The sequence below is a fragment of the Babylonia areolata genome, chromosome 2, assembly GCF_041734735.1.
Source record: "Babylonia areolata isolate BAREFJ2019XMU chromosome 2, ASM4173473v1, whole genome shotgun sequence".
Lineage (NCBI taxonomy): Eukaryota > Metazoa > Mollusca > Gastropoda > Neogastropoda > Buccinidae > Babylonia > Babylonia areolata.
The window spans coordinates 40,461,746-40,476,236 of NC_134877.1; the positions used below are offsets into that span (position 1 = coordinate 40,461,746).

At 41.9% G+C, this 14,491-nt stretch overlaps 1 protein-coding gene across 2 annotated transcripts in view; it reads left to right on the plus strand.

Annotated features, from left to right (window-relative positions):
* The window catches only part of LOC143301233 (protein mono-ADP-ribosyltransferase PARP14-like), a 67,851-nt gene that overhangs the window by 35,518 nt on the left and 17,842 nt on the right, over positions 1–14,491 (plus strand). For both annotated transcript variants that reach the window (XM_076615376.1, XM_076615367.1), the window contains 3 exons: positions 543–616; positions 2,418–2,642; positions 5,206–5,427. In XM_076615376.1, the coding sequence (XP_076471491.1) occupies positions 543–616; positions 2,418–2,642; positions 5,206–5,427 (521 nt within the window). The remainder of the gene's footprint in view (positions 1–542; positions 617–2,417; positions 2,643–5,205; positions 5,428–14,491) is intronic.

Consider the following 14,491-nt stretch of genomic DNA (forward strand, 5'->3'; position numbering starts at 1 on the left):
GCCCCCTTTTTCCTTCTTTTTTTTACAGCATCAGACAAAAATGTTTCAGTAGACACTATAGAGCCTGCTCAAACTCCACTTACTGGGAGCCAGTGGAGAGATTGCATGTGCTCAGATCTTTTCTTTCATAGGACGAGTTTAGAAGTGCCCAAAGATGTGACTGGATGAAGCGTGTGTGTGTGTGTGTGTGTGTGTGTGTGTGTCAGAAAGCAAGCATTAGACTGAGGCATACTAAATGGCTCTCTCCCACTGAGAGAACTCAGTTTGTCCTCAATGGTTGTCCTTGAAAGGTTCATACACACTCCTTCCACACCACCCACTTTTTCTTTTTTGATAGTTCAGTGCATTTTTTGTGAAGTTATTTTTTTTACAATGATTGAAAAGCCATTTACCTGCACTTGTGTTCCACTGTTGTCGTATGTGTGTGTGTTGAAATAAATGTATGTGTGTGTGCATGTATGTGTGTTTTGGTGTATGCATGCATGTGCGCTTTGGTGTGTGTGTGTGTGTGTGTGTGTGTGTGTGTGTGTGTGTCTGTGCAGGAAGTGGTTCTGTTGGGCCCACTTTGAACAGTGATTTTGTCACCATTATGACTGGAGAGATCAGCGCACAGTCAGTAAGTAAATTAATCTGCCCATTATTGTTCAGTCTTCACAGTATTTTTCCAAATAATCATGCTTCCTGTTAAGCACTTTTTCTGTTCTTTCATTCTCTTAAAGTAATGATAATAATAAAAAGGAAAAGAAAAAAAAGGATGCAGTGCACCATTCCATTAATTTGATAATAGCAAATAGGCACAATTAGGGCAGAGTCTCAAGATGCCAACATACAGATCTCATTTATGCTCTTTCAAAGCCTTAACTGTCAGGGGAAACAATGCTGCTCAAAGACACAAACAGACATTCTTGAAATTCAAGCGATGAGTGAAAAAAAGGGAACCATAAGGCACTTGACCTGTTTTCTTAACCATACAAAATAAGTGTGTGTGTGTGTGCACATGTGTGTGTGTGTGTGTGTGTGAGAGAGAGAGAGAGAGAGAGAGAGAGAGAGAATGTTTTGGTGTATATGTCCATATATATGCATGTGTGTGTGTATGTGTTTGAGAGAGTGAGAGAAAGAGAGAAAATGTGTTGGTGCATATGTTAGTGTGTGTGTGTGTGTGTGTGTGTGCGTGTGTGTGCATACTTTTTGTGAGTCGGGTCAAAAGTCAGATTCACAGGACCCTTTGGATGAGTGTTTCTAGTTACAAATGTGGCAGGAAGGAAATGATATTTTCTCTTTTTTTTCCCTTTTTTTTTCCTTCAACATCCGTAAATGATCAAACATGGCAGGGTAGGACAGATAGATTAATTTTTCAGTAAACAGTCAGGCATGACAGGGTAGGACAGGACAGTAGAGCCAAACAATCTGCACTGGGGTCTCTCCATTGCTAAAACTGAAATAAGCGAAATAGTTATTTCATGTTATGACATTTTAAAAACAGATTAGTAATATACTGAGATAGCTGGTATCAAAACATGAAGCCTCCTACCTTCATATTTCAACTTGTTTCTGTGCTTTGCATTTGAGAAGTCTTTGACATTAATGAGATGTAGAAGGTCAGGTCAAAAATATATGAGATGTGGAAGGTCAGGTCAAAAATAAATGCTTTGTAGACAAACAGAACAAATGCATATGTTCTGATTGGTTGCTTTTGACAGAGAAATGCCAAAAGCGCTTTGATTAGCTTTTAACGTCATTATGATGTGACTCCATAGATTTAGAAATATCTACATTCCCAATTTCTGATCCAGAACACCAAAGTATAAAAGTGCTGTGCAAAGCAAATTCCTGATCAGAAATTGTAGGGTGGAGGGAGTTAACGGAGTTAACCCTATTTGCATCCAGCCAACTATCACAGCTGGAATGTTCAGGCATATGCAGTTCAGACTAAGATGCATAACACTCTTGACATGATGCTCCATATACTCAACTTCAGCACAACTGTCCGTAAGTATTAGGTTTTAACATGAGACTGAAGCATAGGAAATATGCAAAGTGCTTGAAAACTCAAGCATTTTCTTGCAAGCTGCTGTCCAGCAGGCAGCTTGACAGTGATAGTTTTACAGGCATTTGGTCCCTTCCCAAAAGAACACAAGAATGATGTAAATGTTTGTATATTTGTTGATTAATTAATGAAATAATCAGTCAGTTGGGTAAGTTATTCAAAATCTTTTTAGAATTGCATGATCAACAATCTGATGTGATTTGCACATTTATTTCAGAACACTGTTTAGATTATAAGTTGAGAATACATTCCACTCAGCTTTCAATTTATGCTTATAATAGCAGTCATAGCACCAGTCTCTCATGTTCAAGGCTAAATGATTATTTGCTGTTTGTTTTGCAAGTCAACACTCTGTGTCATATCATTTCAGACAGATGTGATTGTGAACAGTACCAACAAGGGACTGAGTCTGAAGGATGGAGCAGTATCCAAGTCCATCCTGAACGCAGCAGGCCCAGTGCTGCAGAATGAATGCAGAGCCAAGTATCCCAACGGCATTACACCTGACACTGTAGCTGTCACACAAGGATGTAATCTGTCATGCAAAGAGGTGTTCCATGTGGTTGTGAAGGAGTTGGGAATTGACAGTGAACAGGTAAGAACAAATTAAAAATCAACCTAGCAAGCAAGCACAGAATGCACATCCCTGAATCATGCTGTAAAGTTTTTACCATAAGCTTACATTCTTTAAGGTTGATCTTAACTTTGCCATACTGCTCCCTCCAACGTTTCTGAACCAAAAAGTAAGCAAGTTGTGGCAAACAGCTTGGGAGCAAACCGATTGTATGGACTACTTGAATATGCAAATCCAATTGTCCACATGTTCCAAACCTGCAAAACCGACAGTTTACTCTTTATTTTAACAGGCGCAATAGCCGAATGGTCGAATCTCGGTAATGGTGCCTGGTGGGGAAAGGGTGGAGATTTTTCCGATCTCCCCATGTCAACATATATGGAGACCTGCTAGTGCCTGAACCCCCTTCGTGTGTATACATAAGCAGAAGATCAAATACGCTTGCTAAAGATCCTGTAATCCATGTCAGCAATCAATGAGTTATGGAAACATGAACATAGCCTGCATGCACACCCCCGAAAACGGAGTATGGCTGCCTACATGGCAGGATCACACACATAAAAGCCCACTTGTGTACATATGAGTGAACATGGGAGTTGCAGCCCACGAAGAAGAAGAAGCACGCTTTATTTTTTGCCTGCATGGTTAGATCTGTTCAGTATAGTGCACTCTGGTGCTGAGACAAAGCTCAGTATACTGCTCCTGTTTATGATCTTTGTCTAAAGTCAGTGTCAAAATTATCAACCATTTCTTGCGCATCTTGACATCAGCACTGTCCTCCAGACCACATAAACATCAGAAGGAAAGAATTGTGTGAGGTATAGCTTTACTCAGTGGAACACACACACACACACAAAATTGATGCAACCTTGACCATAGTCATGGCCATCTCAAAAGTTTTTAGGATGCATCTGTCTGTTAAGTTACACTGAAGTTAATCAAATGATATCTGAGGAAAAAAAGTGCAAATGCTTAAGCCTTTTTCTTGACCAAGGTCAAATAAAGAAATTGCTCATTTGTTCTTTTTCTTTCGTTTTTGTGTTTTTTGTTGTTATTGGTTCTTTTTCCCTCTTCTTTTTTTATTTTTTTTTTTACTGCCTCATCACCTGTAGCATTACCCCTACACATGTTGCTCATCCAGACCCCCACAAACACAACCACACCCAGATTCATCTGCCACAGTCACAGTATCGGCAGACCACATGGAGCTATCATTGAGAGGTGGCCAGGAAGCCACACATTAGAGGAGAGCCTGCACTGCTGCCGAGTCCTTTGGCAGTGTTCAGTAGTGCTTGTTTTCTTATTCAACATACACAGCATGAAGTCCCCTACTGATGACAGTGATCACTTTGTCCCATGCCAGACTGAGTGAGCACCCCCAGGAGTGGGGGCTGCCATTACATCCCTTCAAAGACTGCCCGCTATGAACCTGCTGACACCCAAAGACTTTAACAGGAACTCACCAAAAGTGTTTTTGGTATCTGATGTTGCGGTTTCTGTAACAGACTTTTTTTTAAAGAATTGGATTGTTAGCCCTATTCTAACCCCCAACCTGGAGGACCAGTGAGCGCCCTTCGTCTGGTCTCTACCCCTTTGACCTGTCTGGCTTGGGAACAAACTCCAGACATTTGTCAACAGATGCCTGCGCAACATTCTGAACATCAGGTGGCCTGAAATCATCTCAAATGAAGACCTCTGGGACAGAACCAAACAAGCACCCATAGAAGAAGAAATCAAAAAGAGAAAGTGGGGGTGGATAGGTCACACGTTGCGCAAGTCACCACTCAACATCACTCGCCAGGCACTTGACTGGAACCCCCAAGGCAAACGCAAAGTTGGCAGACCCAGGCAGACTTGGAGAAGAAGTACGGACACTGAAGTGAAGGAGCCGGAATGACGTGGGCCCAGATAAAGAGGATCGCCCCAAACCGTGTCCGTTGGAGGAGTGCTGTTGCGGCCCTTTGTTCCCGAGCGGAGCTATAGGCATAAGCAAGCAAGCACCAAAAGTGTGGAAGTGGAGTGGATGTTGAAACAGAGGTCACTATGAGAGCAGGTCATAAAAGGCCACAAACTCTGCAGCATTTTTTTCAGTAATTCATGAAGATAAGGATGATAACACTTTTTTTTTTCCTATGTTTCATGTATATTAGGATGATGGACAATTTTTGTTTTCTATACTTCATCAAGATTAGGAATGATGATGATGCTACCATAGAGGTCCATTTTTGTTTTGGGACAACATCGCAAAATTCGTACTCTGCTCTTCCTTTTATTATATTTTCTGGTGTCAAACGGGCTCAGGAGATACAAACACTTGCAGTGTTGGTCAGGAAATTTGAAGAATACTCCGAAAGATGCATCCCTTAAAGTAGATGACCCTCGACTGTGTAGCCCCAGTCTTTTCTTTTCCACACATAGCATAAGTCTGGGTTGGAGCCAGCCAATGGTTGAAAAATCCCTTCCCTCTAATGGGGATTGAACCAGTGTCCTGCCAGTTGTGTGTGTGTGTGCTTTTGGAATGTTTGTACTTGGTTGTGTGTGTGTAGCTGTAGGCATGTGTTACACACATGAACTGTATTTTCAGAAACTGTCTGAACTGGTGATAAAATGCCTGCGCACCGCAAGTGACAAGGGACGCCGCTCCATCGCATTTCCTGTTCTTGGAGCTGGTAATATGGGCTATCCATGGGCTCTGTCGGCCAGGGCCATGCTGTCGGCCATTCAGCAGTTCAGGAAAGACAACCCAGCCTCATCAGTGTCTGAAGTGAAAGTGGTTGTGTACCATACAGACAGGAAAGTGTTGGAAGTAGGTCTCTCTCGCACACACACACACACTCTCTCTCTCTCTCTCTCTCTCTCTCTCTCTCTCTCTCTTCTTTCTAGTACTGTATAACTGAAAGAATGGATGGTTGAATTTTTGTTGTTGTTTTTTTCTTTTGATATTTTTGTTTGTTTGTATTTTTGGTTTTGAGGGAGGTTTCCTTGTTTCTGTAAGAATATTTTTGTACTGCTGGAATAAGCAGTGTGAGTTGTACTTGTGGTGATGTCAGAAATAACCCTTGTTACCCCCCTTGTCAATAAATCCTTGCAGGTAATGACAGTAAAATGTGAAAGTATCTCTCTGTCTGTTTATCCAACAGGACTGACAGTACTGTCCTAATTAAGAAATTATTGCACCCACTAAACCAGAATGTCCCCTAGAATTGATGTGAAACCAAAGGGATAATACCTCATCACCAGTCTACCCAGAGTACTGGCCCATGAAAGGTGACATGAGCAGCCTCACTGGTGTTGCAGTTTTCAGTCCTTTCTTTGTCAGGAACTGAATACACTTTTTTCAACCATGTTAGTTTCTGGGGGGTTATAGTTGAAAGAATGAGTTGAATATTTACACCTCCATTTTTGAAAACTGAGCACTGTGACTGTTCTTTTAATTATGTTTCATTGTTGCTGTATTTTGTTGTTGTTTGCATTTCTTTTCTTTTTTTCTTTTTTTTAATTTTAACCCCAAATGTGAAACTGAAACACAGTTTTAGCAATATTGAATATTGTTGTCAGGCAGCCTTCTACTCTTTGGAGTGTTTTGGCAGCAGCTGATTTAGCCATACACCTTCTGAGCTCAAGATGTTTAAGCTAATCACTGACCAGTTTTTCTGTGTGTTATTTGATGGGAGCTTAGTAAAAATCTGAATGCAGCCATGTGGGCATACTTAAACATAAAATGACTCTTTCAGCTTATTGATGTATCCTCCATCTTTCACACACTTCCCCATTCTTTCAAACCACGTGTCCATGGCACCCAACAGCGGTGATTTAGGTACCCAAAAGAATGCCCTCGAAGAAAGCTCAAACATTTTCAACACTCAGGAACTGCATGTCTGTCAGTTGTCGCTTGACCAAAGAGACAGGAACCAACCACAATGGGACAAATCCAGCAGAAAGTCAAGTTGCATTGTCATGATGCAGCGGGTGACCCAGGTTTCAGGGCAGAGATGTTGTCTGCACCATGTCTCAAATACTTAGGCAGGCAATGGTTGAATACCAGTCTGATGTTATTGCCTTTCCCTCCTGAAGTGGTATGGTGGACAGATTTTGAAAAGAAACACACCACCATTTGTTTGCCTGCACTTCTTGATCTTTTAGATTTTTAATTCTACAGGTGGATTCTCACCTGAGAAGACCCAGACTACTATCTGTTGCTTCGTTTTAGGATCACGCTGAAATGCCCATATTTTGTCTCCACTAACAATGTCTTAAATGTGATTTGATCTTCCTCCATCAAATTTTGCATCTTCCTCTATTACATTTTTGGAGCATGTTTGTGCTCCAATAAACCCTTACCTTCTTTCATTCATCGATGGTAATTTTTGGATTCTCCTCAATCAGTGACCTTACCTCCAACACCTTCTCTGGAGTTATGATGGTTACTAGATGACCACATGTCATCATCTTCAAGCAGTCCCAAACAATCCAAAACTTACATTATTTGAACCAGTTTAAAACTGTTGTACTGATGGAGATTGCATGCCAAAGCAATGTAACAAACTTAAGCCTTCAATGGTTGATTTTCCCTTGCAAAAGTCGTAATAGGTTATAGCACAAAACCATTTCTGGCAGGAAAGCCATCACCATTGCTTCACATTTTGCCTTCCCAAGCTAAGCAGTTTTCCAGGAACAGAGTGATTTTTCACATTAGTTTTGACATCATTGCTAATGAATGTTGTAAAGTATGACACTATTATTCCTGTAGTTTGCCTCTGTTCAGATGCTTAATGAGCCCCTTTGCGTAATCTTATATCACAAGGGGCTATGTAGCAGGCCTCACATGCTTATTGGTCACACAAGGGTTGGAGAGTGGGTACATCCTACTGTTCTGATTGTCAGTGTGGCACACAGTGTGGACAGGTATGTGAATGGAAAAGGTACTTTTGTACTGAGATAAGCTTTTCTGTATACTGACATGACTACACAAAATTCATTTCCCATTCCTTCCCACAATGAGCAGGAAACCTATTTCACAGATCTGTGATCTCAGGGACTTGGGATTGCACAATGGGGTGCAGGGGAGTACATCAGCATTGGATAACAGTCATAGACCAATAAAAGGTTGAGAATGTCCAATCACTATATTGCTGAAGAGGACAAATCTCCCATTGCTTTTTCATCATTGAGGTTGTCCAGTATGTTTCTTTGTTAGCTCAGACATCATGTGTGACAAACTTTGGTTACAAGTCAATCCTCCCCAGATAGTATCAGTTCAACCTGCAGGTAGTTTCAGTCAGCGTCTCAGTGTTTGAATATCTAGGACATAATGTCTTCTGCGCATGCACTGAACAGAAGATGTCTGCTTCTTTTTTTTTCTGCTCGAGCAGATATGATCATGTGTCAAACGGTTTCTTGATCTTCCCAAAGAAAATATAAAAGGTTTCAGAGGATCTTTGGCAAGATTTTTTGGAACAACAACTAGATGGTGCAATGCCACTAGGGTTCATGCCCAATGGTTCTGTACAAGAAACTGCTGTAACAAGTTGTTATGATCATCAGTGATGTTAAACTGCAAATGAAGCCTTTCGGTTCATTGTCAAAAGTCTTCAAACAGGAAAAGAATGCTTGTCAATGGAAATAATGGAAAGGGATAGAACCAGTCATTAAATACCTGGGGGTTTTTTTTCCAGTGCAGCGTTTGACAGAATGACCTAAAGAAGTTGTGAGGGAGAGAGATTAGAACAGAGGGTGAGAAAATATTGAAAAAAACTAAATTGTTTTGTATTCTTCATTTTCAAGACTTTTTTTTTCATATTCTTCATTTTCAAGACTTCATTTTCATCCAGTGAAGTTTCTTAATACACTGACACTGGATGATAATAGTTTGTTAATTTTGATTTTTGCAGATTAAAAGCTTAAGACTGAAGTGTTGACTGGTTGCTATCAAAGTCCCCTCCTTCTCAGTGTGATGAGGGTTAATATCCTGTTATGTTTGGTTGGGTCAATCCATATGTCCTGTTATTGCCCATGTGGATGTACATCCCTGGGGGCAGAGTCCAGTAAATTCCATATACCGTAAAGTTTGGTCTATTGAACGCACTGGTATATAAGCCGAACCCACTATTTTTTTTTAATACTCTCTCTCCCTCTCTCTCTCTCTCTATCTCTCTCTCTCTAACATGCTGTGTGTATTTAGTCAAAAATACTTTATTTAGACTTGGATTTGAGTATGTTTGGTTGGAACAGGGCATTGGTTGTGAGCAACCTTTTTTGTCATTATTTAAGCAAAGAATGAAAGATGTATTTATGCAAGAGTGGGACGAGTCAGTAATGTCTAAAGATATATATCATAACTACAGACTGTTCAAAACTGGTTTTGAATGTGAGCAATATTTTTACTTTGTTGATAAAAAGTGTTTTAGGGACTGTTGATAAAATTACGGCTTGGTTTGCTCCCAATAAATAGATAATTTTTTAGGAGAACATTCAAATGTAATTCAAATTATGCATGTAAACATTGTAATGTGGTTGAAGATGAAAATCATTTTATATGTGACCAAGCGCTATGCTTGCTCCAATATTTGCCTCATGCACAAGCTGTATTAGCTTGCCTCACGCCTCATGCACAAGCTGTATTAGCTTGCCTCACGCACAAGCTGTATTAGCAGACGACGTTTTTCCCTCCTTACCCGTGCCCAGAATGTGTGACGTCACTCCGCTTACATCATTTTGTCCTCGCCAGAACACCTGCTGTCGGCTCGACCAGTGTCGCGTCGCGGTACGTCTTTGGCTGAGAGGAAACTTGTGTTTCTGTTCCACCGTAATTAATTAATAACTCTTTTGTCAGATCAGTAAACTACAAGTATTATATACTGGCAGAATCGTCGCAATTCCATCTTTAAATCTATTCCATTTATGTGCACCTACGTTAAACTGATTTAATGCAGTTTGTAATTTTCAGCGACGAGCTCGTTAAAACTGACCCTGTTCAGGTGACTTAAATTAAGATGATAAATTCATCTTAAACAACCAACACTTCATTTTATACTCATTATAAAGTAGGTGTTGAGCTCTTTCTTTTGCAACTTATCCGACGTAAATCGGTTCAGGAATCATTGAGAAATCTGTCACTGAACACCTTTAAACAAACACAATTGTCATCGGATTCTCTGTGATTAGTGACGATCTGCTCGCAAGCTCACGTGACGCACTTTGCGGTCTGCTAAACTTGCATAAATTGGCACAGTGGATGATGAGTGGTCATTTCATGCCTGGTCAGTCCTCTGACCAGAGGCTGCTCTCCCTCTCTCTTGCTGTGTCGCGTGCAGTGTGTCGTGTGTGTTCTCACAACGGCTGACACTTCGCTACGTGTTGCTGTAAGTACTAGTGTGTAGAATGTGTTGATTTGTAATTTGTATTATTCGACACAGTACTTGTGTTCATATGAGTATGTTCAGTTATTGCTTTGTTCAGTTAATTCTTTGTTCAGTTATTGCTTTGACATGTTAGTCACAGATCGGCTATGATTGATCTAAATAATCGCCATGTCGTCATATGCTCGGAGCAGTGTTCCATTTGATTCTTCTTAACGTCACAGTCAGTGACGTCTCTGTACACAGATAGTTTGTTCCAGAATGTTCTAGTGAGTGCATAAAGTTCATTCACCACTTAATGGTTAAGCCATGATGGTTCTTCACTTAATATCTGGTCTATCAGTTTGCCAGTATTATATCTAATCCAGATTCATTTGAGTCACTTTGACACAGTATAAGCTTTACCTAGTCTATACTGTCAGTGTACTTTCACCAAGTCAGCATTGCTTCAGTCACTTTAACTGTACTATTCAAATGTATTAGGAATGTCATTTGATGTCAGCGTTTGGTCTTCACACATTTGCATTATGTTGTTGCGTATCCCAAACCCGAGTGAATAGTCTTTCCATGTGATATGTATACATGCGCTTTATTATTCACTTGTGCAGACATGTTGTACTTATGACATTTGTTTGTGTCATTCCAGGCACTGTCTTCTCTTTTTATCTTCTCTTCTATTCTCTTCTCTTAGGTTTTCTTCTCATCTAATAAGTATTGTAAATAAAACAATAGAAAAACCCATTTGTGACTGGCCTCTATATGTTCCTGGCCTGTGCGTGGGATCTTGTCTATCCTTTCATTCAATCAATCATATTTAGTTAAGTCTTTTGTGCCGTACCCTTGAATAACCACTCGGAGCACGGCCACAAAAGTGGCGTCGCCGACAGGATAAAGATCCATTATAACATAGTCCAATTATTCCCTTTAAGATTTCAATTCTTTTATCCAAATTCAATCCATCCCTAAACCACAGCCCTTTACCACCAAGTGTACCTTGTTACAACTTGGCGCTGTGAGCATTGGATGTGCTAATTCTCTAAATATCTCTAATATCACAGCTCCTAGCCAAGCTAATCTCTATTACATACTTGGCGCTGTGAGCTAGGATCATACAGGGACAAGAGGTTGTACTAAGAGTCACATAGGGATAATCTAACATAGGAGAAGAGAGAAGACAGTGCAGCAGGTACATCAAGTCCACAACAAGAAACGTCGCCCCATCAATATGGCTTCAACCGACTTCCTGCCCAAACTCCCGACGCTATCCGGAGAGGAAACCGGCAGTGAGGTCGACGACTTCATCAGTGAGGCCAGACTGATTCTCCAGCTACAACCCCTGGATGACGCGACAGCCTCTCTCTGGCTGATATCAGCCCTTGCAGGCCAATGTCGCCAGCGGATCGTCAGGCTGCCAGCGACAGAAGTGGACACCCCAGCCAAGATCCTTCACATCATTGAGGAGAACTGGGGAGAGCAGCGAGATGCCACTGACCTTGCCACTGCTTTCTTCAACAGGCAGCAGCAGCCCAAGGAGACGGTGATCGACTACGCATCACATCTTCAGTACCTGTGGACCAAGGTCAACAGGGCTGAAGATGGGATCATGCAGGTGCCAGCGACCATCCTCCGCGACGCCTTCGCCAGAGGCCTTCAGCCAGCTGCACTCAGGTGCAATGTCAGGCGTCTCATCCGCTACCACCCTGACATCACCTTCAAGGCAGCAAAGAAGGAGGCCCTGCGATGGCTGAGGGAGGACAGCCACACCTACAACACCTGCCCTGGCGTAGACAACACCACTGCTGTCCGCCTACAGTCTCAGCTGGCCGCACTCACAGCTGAGAACACCAGCCTGCGATGTCAGCTGCAGTCACCCATGCCAGCACGCCGCCCACATCCTCCAAAACCAGCGCTTCATCCTCAACGCTGTGCTGCTGACCGCACCCCAGACCCTCCACACTGTGTCTGGTGTGAGAGGCCCAGTCACACCGAGGACCAGTGTCGCCACAAGCGACGCTACCTGAGGGCCAGGCAACTGAATGCAAACCACAAGCCTGCAGCTCCAGCGTACAAACAGTGTGTCACTGACACACACACTGGGCAGCATGGACTGATGCCAGCTACTCCAGCTCCAAATCAGCGACACAGGAGACGCAGACGCAGACGGAGGTGCCACAGCACCACACCTGACGCTGTGGTCCCACAGGTGTCCCCACCTGTAGTCAGCCCCACGCAGCAGACGCACGACCAACAACTACCTGCTGTCATGCCGACTCACCCGGTCCCACTGCACCACCAGGACAGCAAGGTGTCACACTCTGACACTGACACTGATACAGATAGTGACAGTGGTATGTGGCTGACCAGGCCCATGCCAAGACCCAGGACACCAACCCGGCGAGCTGCACCAGAGCCACCTCCACTACCACCAGATCCTGCACCTAGGCGCTCCACACGACTGGCATCCAGGGCATCACTGAGCATGTGAGGAGACTGATGTCAAACATTTAACAGCCAGAACAGTGACACTGCAAAACACTCATGTTTCTTATTTTTTTCATTCTTTCTGAACTGAGGCAATGCTGATTTTGTTTTTCATGTTCCTGTTCATGCTTTAATTTTGTTTTCATTTCAGATATTTCTGTACAATTCATGTTTCATGTTATTTTATTTCTCTTCTTGCTTAATTTAACCTGTGATCTAGCTTGTCACAAGGTCTTAGCAATGCAAAGTATGTTCATAATCTATGCTATTATACATGTATGCTATTTTACATGTGCATCTGACAGTGATAAGATAGATAGATTGATAGGCACACAAATGAATGCTTTCCATCTTCATAGTGTATTTACCTAATTGGGACCCCTTCTCTATCTCAAACTGTTCAAAGTTAAGTTAGGATGCATTTGACTAAGTCCAAACTCTTAACTTAACCTGGCTAATGCCACTTTGCATATAGAAGTAGGGTGTGGTTCCTAAGAATGTTGCAGTCATTTCACATTCGCTTAGCTATCAGTTATCAGCTAAATTATCTCCCTTACCTGCCCAATAATTCTTCTTTGATGCTCAGCTAAGTCTCCTCACAAGAATTACCTGAAATTAACCATCGCGGACGATGGGTTTTAAAAGATGGGGGGAGGTGTGACCAAGCGCTATGCTTGCTCCAATATTTGCCTCATGCACAAGCTGTATTAGCTTGCCTCACGCCTCATGCACAAGCTGTATTAGCTTGCCTCACGCACAAGCTGTATTAGCAGACGACGTTTTTCCCTCCTTACCCATGCCCAGAATGTGTGACGTCACTCCGCTTACATCATTTTGTCCTCGCCAGAACACCTGCTGTCGGCTCGACCCGTGTCGCGTCGCGGTACGTCATTGGCTGAGAGGAAACTTGTGTTTCTGTTCCACCGTAATTAATTAATAACTCTTTTGTCAGATCAGTAAACTACAAGTATTATATACTGGCAGAATCGTCGCAATTCCATCTTTAAATCTATTCCATTTATGTGCACCTACGTTATTCTGATTTAATGCAGTTTGTAATTTTCAGCGACGAGCTCGTTAAAACTGACCCTGTTCAGGTGACTTAAATTAAGATGATAAATTCATCTTAAACAACCAACACTTCATTTTATACTCATTATAAAGTAGGTGTTGAGCTCTTTCTTTTGCAACTTATCCGACGTAAATCGGTTCAGGAATCATTGAGAAATCTGTCACTGAACACCTTTAAACAAACATAATTGTCATCGGATTCTCTGTGATTAGTGACGATCTGCTCGCAAGCTCACGTGACGCACTTTGCGGTCCGCTAAACTTGCATAAATTGGCACAGTGGATGATGAGTGGTCATTTCATGCCTGGTCAGTCCTCTGACCAGAGCCTGCTCTCCCTCTCTCTTGCTGTGTTGCGGGCAGTGTGTTGTGTGTGTTCTCACAACAGTTGACACTTCGCTGCGTGTTGCTGTAAGTACTAGTGTGTAGAATGTGTTGATTTGTAATTTGTATTATTCGACACAGTACTTGTGTTCATATGAGTATGTTCAGTTATTGCTTTGTTCAGTTAATTCTTTGTTCAGTTATTGCTTTGACATGTTAGTCACAGATCGGCTACGATTGATCTAAATAATCGCCATGTCGTCATATACTCGGAGCAGTGTTCCATTTGATTCTTCTTAACGTCACAGTCAGTGACGTCTCTGTACACAGATAGTTTGTTCCAGAATGTTCTAGTGAGTGCATAAAGTTCATTCACCACTTAATGGTTAAGCCATGATGGTTCTTCACTTAATATCTGGTCTATCAGTTTGCCAGTATTATATCTAATCCACTGATTCATTTGAGTCACTTTGACACAGTATAAGCTTTACCTGGTCTATACTGTCAGTGTACTTTCACCAAGTCAGCATTGCTTCAATCACTTTAACTGTACTATTCAAATGTATTAGGAATGTCATTTGATGTCAGCGTTTGGTCTTCACACATTTGCATTATGTTGTTGCGTATCCCAAACCCA